The following is an 11,530-nucleotide window of genomic DNA, read 5'->3' as shown; positions in this document are numbered from 1 at the left end:
GAAAGACTAATGAGCATTGTAAGGAAAATCCATTGATTAAAATATCAACAATATGATGCAATATCCAACCCAAAATATAACTTGTTTTTTAGGAGGGGTTCTGAAAGACACTATGGGGGTGTCCACTGGAAGTTGACTAGTAACAACAACTGGGACCTAAAAGACACCCACCATGAGACCCACTAAATCTGCCCAAGAAGAGGAAAACAAAAGAAAAACCCACACCAAACTTAAAGACAGGAAGTAAACCAAAAAGGTGGAGCAACTAAAGGTGTTGACTCTCCACATGTATCAAGACAACTGGAGCACTGGGCCAGACACTCTTAAATAGAACCTGGACCAGCTCAGGTGAAACACCTTCCCACTAACGAGATGGACAAGCCAGCACAGGTGTAACACATACTGACTAACGAGGTGACACCAATCAGTGCGTCCTACGTGCTAACGAGCTAGACGGGCTAACGAGCTAGATGGGCTAACGAGCTAGACGCGCTGACGAGCTATACGTGCTAACGAGCTAGACGTGGTAACGAGCTAGACGGGCTAACGAGCTAGACGTGCTAACGAGCTAGACCTGCTAACGGGCTGGACGTGCTGACGGGCTAACGAGCTAGACGGGCTAATGAGCTAGACGGGCTAACGAGCTAGACGTGTCAGCATTTAAAAACAAGAAAAACACATTTCTAAATAATATATATATATACAATCGAAATATTTTTGATCCTTATCCTTTTTCTTACTATAGAATCCTAAAACTCACTAGCTTCTAGAACTCTCGTCTTCCTAAAACTCACTAGCTTCTAGAACTCTCGTCTTCCTAAAACTCACTAGCTTCTAGAACTCTCGTCTCCTTGGAACGAGCCCAAACAAAACTCATCTCCAACACGTAAAAACATGCAGTCATAATAAATTGTGATCCATGGCAACTCACTGGCTAAACGCAAAACACAAATCTTTTTGACTGCCCACCTTTGAGACAATCAGAAACCAAGTTGTCCTTACCACAGACATGTCTGATTTCAAGAGGAAACTCCTGCAATATCCATAGTAACTTTTCACCTCACTGCGGAGCTTCTCTCTCTTTTCAGGGTTCACTAGATAGGCATGTTGTTGGATCGGGGCCCAGTCCCCAATGTCATGCTCTGGTACATTTGGTTTGGCACATCTGAGAATGAACCCTGATATTCTAAAAGCAGGATAACAATGTCAATATAATTGTACCCAGAAATTGTCAGTTGGTTGCATAAATAATTATGATTACTAAATCTTACATGAATATTACACATGAAATATAAAAACCAAATGTACACCCCTTTGTTAATATGTATTAGCAATAATTCACTTAATGGCGAGGCATAAAATGTATCTTTGTCAGGCTTAATGTTTGAAATATGAGGTGATTTGAGTCATGCTTCTTCAGTAGTGGAATGTTGTAAATAAATACTGGAGTGATGTAGGATTGCTCATATATTTGATTATTGTACTGTGACTATGTGTTTAGGCTGTAAGTATGTTGAAATTAAATTGTTTTCTTTTCAACTTTCAACTAAAACCAAACTTATATTGAATGTCGGGCATAGTCTTATTTTCAACGACATTTTGCTAGGTGAGATATCCCCAATGTCACAGTTTAAACGTGTCCAAATCAGTAGTACAAATGCAGAAACAGTTTGTGATAAATTGAAAACCTAAACATAAAATGTAATACATACACAAACATCTGTCACAATAATCATATTACTTGTATTATTTAAAACAAGCACCTTATAAAACTGTACAAGCACCAAAAACGCTGTTGTTTTGACAAGTAGCAATAAATCACTAATATCGATTAGGGGGGAAATCAGGTTGTACGTGCTGTTGAAACTAACACAACTAAAAAATAAACATATGGAAATGGAGATGTATTTTACCTCACTAGAGGACAACCTGAAGAAGACAGTCAGCTACATTTTGGAGTGATGCATTTAAATGTAGGGGTCACTAAACAAAGGAACACAACACTTATTTGTCATCACTCATCGATATCATGTTGAAATCAATTATGCAAGAGGAGGGACATGAGGTTGCACATCCTGTTAAAACGAACAGCTGAAAAACCACATGGAATCTGGGAGTAATGTGTACATCCCTGGTCAGAGGACAACTTGTAGAAAGCTGCTAGCTACATTTTGAAGTGTTGCATTTTGATTCAAGTGGGTCACCAATATGGTAAGTGTAACAGAACTATTTTTTTGTTAGTGACTTTTTATTAAATCTCATAAATAGTAACTCTTCCAATTCAGAGCCTGGATTTTCCCCCTGAGGCTAATATCCATATCATGTTGAAATCAATAGAACAGGGGACAAACGTTTAGGGTTCTACATTGTGACATCATTAAAATACTCCTTCTACAATGTTAAAACATTCTACATTGTGACATCATTAAAATACTCCTTCTACAATGTTAAAACATTCTACATTGTGACATTATTTCATTGATATCATGAAACAACTCCATGAATTTTCTGATGTATAATCAGAGATCTTTTACTAGAGTATCTCTTCTCACATTGATTACAGCTATAAGGTTTCTCTCCTGTGTGTGTTCTATGGTGTCTAGTCAGCATGCTAGAACAAGTAAAACTCTTCCCACATTGAGCACAGCTATAAGGTTTCTCTACCGTGTGTGTTTTCTGGTGGTATATCAGGCTGCTTAGCAGAGTAAAACTCTTCCCACATTCATTACAGCCAAAAGGTTTCTCTCCTGTGTGTGTTCTCTGGTGTGCTGTCAGGCCGCCAGGTGAAGCAAAACTCTTCCCACATTCATCACAGCTATACGGTTTCTTTCCTGTGTGTGTTCTCTGGTGTGATATCAGGGCGATTAAAATAGGAAAACTCCTCCCACATTGATCACAACTGTAAGTTCTCTCTCTTGTGTGTGTTCTCTGGTGTATAATAACATTCCTAGATTTATAAAAACTCTTCCCACATTGATCACAGCTATAAGGTTTCTCTCCTGTGTGTGTTCTCTGGTGTGATATCAGGCTGGTTGACAGAGGAAAACTCTTCCCACAGTCAGAGCAGAAGTAAGGTTTCTCTTTTGTGTGATTTCTCAGGTGTATTTTGAGTTCTGATGAAGATTTAAAAAATGTCCCACAATCAGAGCAGCAGTGAGAATTATCCCTTGTGTGAATTCTCCGGTGTGATATAATGCCTGATGAGGTGCATCTTTTCCCACAGTCAAAGCAGCGGTGAGATCTTATCCCTGTGGTTCTCCGCTGGTGTCTCTTGAGGTGTTCTGATGTGGAGAGATTCTTCTCTGCCTTGTCAGCATCATGAGGTTGTTGAGGCTCCCCAGAGGATCCACGATAGTCCCGTCTCTCTCCTGTGTGAACAACAAAGTCATACAGATGGTTAAAGGCCCACAACAGCGAAAATCCACTGTAAAAGGTGATGCCAACAGCGTAGCCATGATGTTGTACAACAATTGACGTTTGTAATGAATGTAATGATTACTTGACATTTGTCTTAAAATGAGCAAGAATAGTCATATTTTGTCTTCTTTTCACATTAGTAGTGACATCGATGATTGTAGGCTAGAAATAAGTTATTCATGTTGTTGAAACTCTAAGCAGTGTGCCAGACGACTTTTGGTCTCCAATATAGGCCCCTTTCTATGTTTGCTAAAATTGCCAAAACTGACCCATCTTGCGGGGTCAGGTGAAAAATGGGTGTCTGATTATTTCTGGCTGGGTACTCTCCTGACAATCTAATGTTTTGCTTTCGTTGTAAAGCCTTTTTGAAATCGGACAGTGTGGTTAGATAAAGGAGAGTCTTGTCTTTAAAATGGTGTAAAATAGTCATATGTTTGAAAAATGGAAGTTTTCGGATTTTTGAGGAATTTGTAATTCGTGCCACGCCCTATCATTGGATATTGGAGCGGTGTTCCACTAGCGGGAACATCTAGATGTAACAGGTTAATATCTCAATGTTCAAAGTTTAGCCCGAATCCAACAATAGTCATAAAGTTACACTCCCTTTCAACTTCGGTACAACATACTATGGGGAAATACAATCATTCCTCATGCCGACCCAAACGGACACTAAATGAAACGGCCCCTGGCAGACCACCCAGACCTGACCCCGCAAGATGCGTCAGTTGTCAATTTATTAATTGTCTTTTGTTTGAAACACTCCTGTCAATGTTGAGTAAGGACGCACACCTGATTACACATATAGAAGTAGGACTAGTCTACCTGGTTACCCATATAGAAGTAGGACTAGTCTACCTGGTTACACATATAGAAGTAGGACTAGTCTACCTGGTTACACATATAGAAGTAGGACTAGTCTACCTGGTTACCCATATAGAAGTAGGACTAGTCTACCTGGTTACACATATAGAAGTAGGACTAGTCTACCTAATTACACATATAGAAGTAGGACTAGTCTACCTGGTTACACATATAGAAGTAGGACTAGTCTACCTGGTTACACATATAGAAGTAGGACTAGTCTACCTGGTTAACCATATAGAAGTAGGACTAGTCTACCTAATTACCCATATAGAAGTAGGACTAGTCTACCTGGTTACACATATAGAAGTAGGACTAGTCTACCTGGTTAACCATATAGAAGTAGGACTAGTCTACCTGGTTACACATATAGAAGTAGGACTAGTCTACCTGGTTACACATATAGAAGTAGGACTAGTCTACCTGGTTACCCATATAGAAGTAGGACTAGTCTACCTGGTTACCCATATAGAAGTAGGACTAGTCTACCTGGTTACCCATATAGAAGTAGGACTAGTCTACCTGGTTACCCATATAGAAGTAGGACTAGTCTACCTGGTTACACATATAGAAGTAGGACTAGTCTACCTGGTTACCCATATAGAAGTAGGACTAGTCTACCTGGTTAACCATATAGAAGTAGGACTAGTCTACCTGGTTACCCATATAGAAGTAGGACTAGTCTACCTGGTTACACATATAGAAGTAGGACTAGTCTACCTGGTTACCCATATAGAAGTAGGACTAGTCTACCTGGTTACACATATAGAAGTAGGACTAGTCTACCTGGTTACCCATATAGAAGTAGGACTAGTCTACCTGGTTACACATATAGAAGTAGGACTAGTCTACCTGGTTACACATATAGAAGTAGGACTAGTCTACCTGGTTACCCATATAGAAGTAGGACTAGTCTACCTGGTTACCCATATAGAAGTAGGACTAGTCTACCTGGTTACCCATATAGAAGTAGGACTAGTCTACCTGGTTACACATATAGAAGTAGGACTAGTCTACCTGGTTACCCATATAGAAGTAGGACTAGTCTACCTGGTTACCCATATAGAAGTAGGACTAGTCTACCTGGTTACACATATAGAAGTAGGACTAGTCTACCTAATTACCCATATAGAAGTAGGACTAGTCTACCTGGTTACCCATATAGAAGTAGGACTAGTCTACCTGGTTACACATATAGAAGTAGGACTAGTCTACCTAATTACCCATATAGAAGTAGGACTAGTCTACCTGGTTACACATATAGAAGTAGGACTAGTCTACCTAATTACCCATATAGAAGTAGGACTAGTCTACCTGGTTACCCATATAGAAGTAGGACTAGTCTACCTGGTTACCCATATAGAAGTAGGACTAGTCTACCTGGTTACCCATATAGAAGTAGGACTAGTCTACCTGGTTACACATATAGAAGTAGGACTAGTCTACCTGGTTACCCATATAGAAGTAGGACTAGTCTACCTGGTTACCCATATAGAAGTAGGACTAGTCTACCTGGTTACACATATAGAAGTAGGACTAGTCTACCTGGTTACACATATAGAAGTAGGACTAGTCTACCTGGCCTGTGTGCAAATATAGGTCTATAAATGTGCCCATTTGGTGATGTCTGATAGTATTTCTGATTGTCTTAATGCACCACCACTAATGAGTTGGAGCTTCTCAAAGTATTTTTTTCTTCACATCAAAAAGCAAGTAAACAAAGTCTAATCAAAATCAATTGCAAATGAGAATAGTTCCTCAAAGTATTTAAAAAATATATTTCCAGCTCTCACCCTTTCGATAACCACTCAGCATAAAAGGGAAAAATGTAATGCTCTGATCCAGTGGAAATGTCATAAAATACCTGATTACTTCTTATCCTTTGCACAAATAGCCTACAGCTGTGTCTGTCCAGAACTCACTGGCAGGGAATAAGGCCCAGAATATTTTATACAATGTTGCAAGCTTGCTATCACAAGTTTAGGAGGACCCAGTTGATAGTTGATATGTTTTAAGTTCGTTGTAGACAGGCCATGTGCAGCAAATGTGATTTATAGGATATTTATTTTTAATCAGGATATTTTCTACCTGCAGGCTGCAATGTTTTTATTTGTTGGCTTTATGTAGGCTATTTTTACATAGTTGGCAATGGCAGTAAAAGTTACTTTTAGATTTGTATAATTTTCTTTTAGATTTAGATAGAATGTAGATTAATCACAGACAATGATTTTAAAATCTTCCATGAAAATGTGCATATGAAAATCCTAACTGGCACCAGATCAGTAGAAATGGTCAGATAAATTGCCACTCGAAATGGAAAAGGTTCGAGTCATCCCTCGAGTCATTTGTGTGTCTTAATTATTTGGTCAAACAGTGTGCTTAAAGCATCAGACCAGTTCAGTACATATAGTTGATTTTATTAAAACACATGGGTTGTGTCTATATATGGAAAAATATACATAACATTTCAACCAATCGATTGGTAGAAAGAACAGATGACTCTTGGTTGACCAAGATGTATTTTAGTTGGGGACAGCACTAGAACATGATGTTGGGGCTCCCGAGTGGCGCAGCGGACACTGCATCTCAGTGCTTGAGGCGTCACTACAGACACCCTGGTTCGAGTCCAGGCTGTGTCACAACTGGCCGTGATTGGGAGTTACAGTGGGGGGAAAAAGTATTTGATCCCCTGCTGATTTTGTACATTTGCCCACTGACAAAGAAATGATCAGTCTATAATTTTAATGGTAGGTTTATTTGAACAGTGAGAGACAGAATAACAACAAAAAAATCCAGGAAAATGTTATATGCATTCACTGTTTGGGGCATCGCGACTGGTTACCTATTTTGATGTGATATGAAAGTATTGTGTGAAATAATTTTGATGTGATATTTAAGTATTGTGTGAAATTATTCTGAATTGATATGAAAGTACAGCCATTTGTTTCTAGAAACGTATCGCAATTGAGAATCGATTCACATTTAGATGGAATATTTGACTATTTTAGCTGCCAGAGCCAGTCTACCTCTGAAAATAACATACAGTCCTTGGACCTTGAGGAGTAACGGGGGCAGCAATCAGCAGTAGAAACAATAACAAAGCTTACTCCCTGCCCGTTTCGGTAAAAAGCTGAGGGATGGGGCTGGAGAAATATAACCATCCATGATATCAACATTATAGTTTTAACCATGTTTTGAGGATATACAGTGTTTGTTTATATTTACTGACAAACATTGGAGTAAAAAAAGCTTATATTTTGGGTTCTGATGGGGTTCGACAGTTGAACTAAGCTCATGAGGCATTTATAAGTGAATTCTTCAAGAAACAGATGGGTACATATCATTAATGTATAAGTCCCCAAATGGATGTAACAACTGCTGATTGCCCCTTTAAGAGAACATCTTGGGCTAATCTAATAGGAGATATTGAGGACTACAGTATTTCAGGCATCGTCATTGGATGCATTTGATCAATTGTTAACGTTTTGTTGATGGTACACTCTTGATGTTCTACACGTTACAGTGAAGCTTCAGCCATTCCTACAGAACAACATTAAAGTGTAGAACCCCTTTACTGCAGAGACGGTTCAACGACTGCAGAGACGGTACTTACTGGTGTTAAACAGATCTCCAACCTCCTCTTCTTCCTCCAATGTGACAGTAATCTCCCCCTCCTCCTCTTTCACTCCAAAAACTGCCTCCTCTTTCTCTTCCTCCCCTTCTTTTACTGTAACATCCTCCTCGTCTTTCACTCTGAACGCGTCTTCTTCTTCTTTCACTGTAACAGCCTCACCCTCTACTTCTTGTTTTTGTATTGTAACATCTTTCTCTTCCTCCTCCTCTTTGACGAGAGTTTCTTTCTCCGCCCAGCAGACCTCCTCTTCTTTAGCAGGAGAGTAGCTTAGAGAACTCATGGTCGAGATGTTAGTTAGTTAGCATTAGCGACTAGCCTCGTTCTAAGCTAACTTAGCAAACCAGCTAGCTGACAAACAACGTAAATATATAATTAAATGGGCCAACAAGTACATACGACAGAAGTGTGTTTAATACACAGCGACTAATATACACCAAACCAGTGTAAAGAGCGTGAATGTTGTAGCTATGTTTGCTAGAAAGCTACCGAGGTGTCTGACTAGCTGTTGTTGTTGAAGGAGCGTCCCGTCCACTAGATTATACGTCACACTGGCAGCATCGCCTGAACCTAAAAGACGCACATCGCCATCTGCTGACTGTAGTGGGCAACGCAGTTGAGGAACCAAACGTTTATTTTTCATTTATTTCAGAAAAGTTTAATATTATATTAAGTCGTTCAAAGAGAAGCATGTGTTGATTGATTCGTTTTTAATGAGTGAGAATTTAAAACAAACTTTACACCCACTACATATTTGCATTGAACCATACTTCTGACATGGATCATTTTGACCCCAGAGGCATATCTTTTATCATGGCCAAAATGTATTTTATTCAATTCTTCCAATTTTTCATGACTTTGTCAATCAACTGGTTGTTAATAAATCTAAATCATGGTTTAGTGTTTCTGTATCAATATGGACTTTTAACAAATTCAAATCCTTTGGAGTCATTTTGACCCCAGACAAAAGCACCTTTGATAAATAGGACGTTTATTTCAAATCAAAATCACATTTTATTGGTCACATACACGTGTTTAGCAGATATTATTGCAGGTGTAGCAAAATGCCTGTGTTTCTAGCTCCGACAGTGCAGTAATATCTAACAAGTAATATCTAACAATTTCACAACATATACCCAATACACACACATCTAAGTATTTGAATCTAGGTTTCTCTGTAGACATGATCCATCCCACCAGAGGGTGGAGGGGCTCCTGTAACAGTGGTTTTGACCAGATAGACACCTGCAGACACACAGTATAGTGCCTCCCATGTACTCTCCTAAGATTGGGTTTTTCTTTACCATGTCTCACGTGACTGTGTACAAAACTGCCATTGGTAGAAAACTCTGCCAGCGGTATACAGCGCATTCGTAAAGTATTCAGACCCATTCACTTTTTCCACATTTCGTTATGTTACAGCCTTATTCTAAAATGGATTAAATAGAAAAATGTTGAATAATTTTTCATCCTCATCAATCTTCACACAATACCCCACAATGACAAACCCAAAACAGGTTTTTAGACATTTTTACAAATGTATTTACTTAAGTATTCAGAACCTTTGCTATGAGACTCGAAATTGAACTCAGATGCATCCTGATTCCATTAATCACCCTTGAGATGTTTCTACAACTTGATTGGAGTCCACCTCTGGTAAATTCAATTGATTAGACATGATTTGGAAAGGCACACACCTCTCTATATCAGGTCCCACAGTTCAGTGCATGTCAGAGCAAAAACCAAGCCATGAGGTCAAAGGTATTGTCCGTAGAGCTCTGAGACAGGATTGTGTCGAGGCACAGGTACCAAAAAGGTACCAAAAAATGTCTGCAGCATTGAAGGTCCCCAAGAACACAGGAACACAGTGGCCTCCATCATTCTTAAATGGAAGACGTTTGGAACCACCAAGACTCATCTTAGAGCTGGCCGCCCGGCCAAACTGAGCAATCAGGGGAGAAGGGCCTTAGTCAGAGAGGTGACCAAGAACCCGATGGTCACTCTGACAGAGCTTCCAGAAGGACAACCATCTCTGCAGCACTCCATCAATAAGACCTTTATGGTAGAGAGGCCAGACGGAAGCCACTCCTCAGTAAAAGGTATATGGCAGCCCGTTTGGAGTTTGCCAAAAGGCACCTGAAGGACTCTCAGACCATGAGAAACAAGATTCTCTGGTCTGATTAAACCAAGACTGAACTCTTTGGCCTGAAATCAAAGTGTCATGTCTGGAGGAAAATTGGCACCATCCTTACAGTGAAGCATGGTGGTGGCAACATCATTACTGTGGAGATGTTTTTCAGCAGCAGTGCAAATTGTCCCCTGATATTGGTGTAATTTATCACCCATTTTGTCTGTATGAAAGTTAATTTCCCCTCAGGCACACATGAGTAATTTGTTATTCTTTGTCATATCTTACGCATATTCAGTGGCCTGACTGCGTCCAGACTACATCAAAGGCCCGTCCTGATAGATCTTAACGTAATGCAGCTTGGAGTGATCGGATGACGGAAGTCACATTTAGGTGCCAGGTGTAACTGAGGCCATAGACTATCCATTACTTTGAGTGTTTTATAGAATATGACTAAATGTGATTCTGTGTTGCAGGGGCATTTATCATTTTCAGCAAATCTACTGGGTTGGTTGAAAAGTGATACTAAATCTACATACCATGCACTATTTTGACATAGTGGAAAATATACTGAATGTATATTATTTTTCATAGTAAGTTATGTGTTGCTTTTGCACATTTGTTCATTGGTTTGCTTAGTGTTGATTGGTCAGTCATTGGGTTTATTTGTTTTACAACATGTTCAAATCAAGCTTTATTTATACAGCACATTTCAGACATGGATGCAACACAATGGCTTGATTAAAATTGATTAAAATATTTATTGGATGGAACATCCAACCCAAAATATAAGGTTGTTTTACTCCATTGTTTGTTGTTACGTTCACCAGCAAGAAAACCAGAAACGTCCCTTAAATTGAAGAGGGACTAACAAAGAGTCACTGACAACAACCACAACTAAACAGGTGGGTTTTAGGAGGGGTTCTGAAAGACACTATGGGGGTGTCCACTGGAAGTTGACTAGTAACAACAACTGGGACCTAAAAGACACCCACCATGAGACCCACTAAATCTGCCCAAGAAGAGACAAACAAAAGAAAAACCCACACCAAACTTAAAGACAGGAAGTAAACCAAAAAGGTGGAGCAACTAAAGGTGTTGACTCTCCACATGTATCAAGACAACTGGAGCACTGGGCCAGACACTCTTAAATAGAACCTGGACCAGCTCAGGTGAAACACCTTCCCACTAACGAGATGGACAAGCCAGCACAGGTGTAACACATACTGACTAACGAGCGATACTTGTCAACAATTAAAAACAAGAAAAACACATTTCTAAATAATAATATACAATCAAAATATTTTTTTATCCTTTTTCTTACTATAGAATCCTAAAACTCACTATCTTCTAGAACTCTCGTGTTCCTAAAACTCACTAGCTTCTAGAACTCTCGTCTCCTTGGAACGAGCCCAAACAAAACTCATCTCTAATACGGAAAAACATGCAGTTATAATAAATTGTGACCCATGGCAATGCACTGGCTAAACACA

The 11,530-nt window shown here is 39.4% G+C and overlaps 1 protein-coding gene across 1 annotated transcript; it reads right to left on the bottom strand.

Annotated features, from left to right (window-relative positions):
* Positions 1-2,349: 2,349 nt before the first annotated feature.
* On the bottom strand, positions 2,350-3,690 carry LOC145877123 (uncharacterized). Its single transcript, XM_082972415.1, has 2 exons — positions 3,687-3,690; positions 2,350-3,368 (listed from the first exon to the last, which is right to left on the bottom strand). The coding sequence occupies exons 1-2, from the start codon at positions 3,688-3,690 to the stop codon at positions 2,485-2,487; spliced, it is 888 nt and encodes a 295-aa protein (XP_082828541.1). The 3' UTR covers positions 2,350-2,484.
* Positions 3,691-11,530: the final 7,840 nt, after the last annotated feature.

Source organism: Salmo salar, unplaced genomic scaffold (assembly GCF_965601325.2).
Source record: "Salmo salar unplaced genomic scaffold, fSalSal1 ptg000687l, whole genome shotgun sequence".
In the NCBI taxonomy this organism is placed as follows: Eukaryota; Metazoa; Chordata; class Actinopteri; order Salmoniformes; family Salmonidae; genus Salmo; species Salmo salar.
Note: the sequence above shows the minus strand (reverse complement) of the source record. Positions and strands in the feature narration are given on the sequence as shown.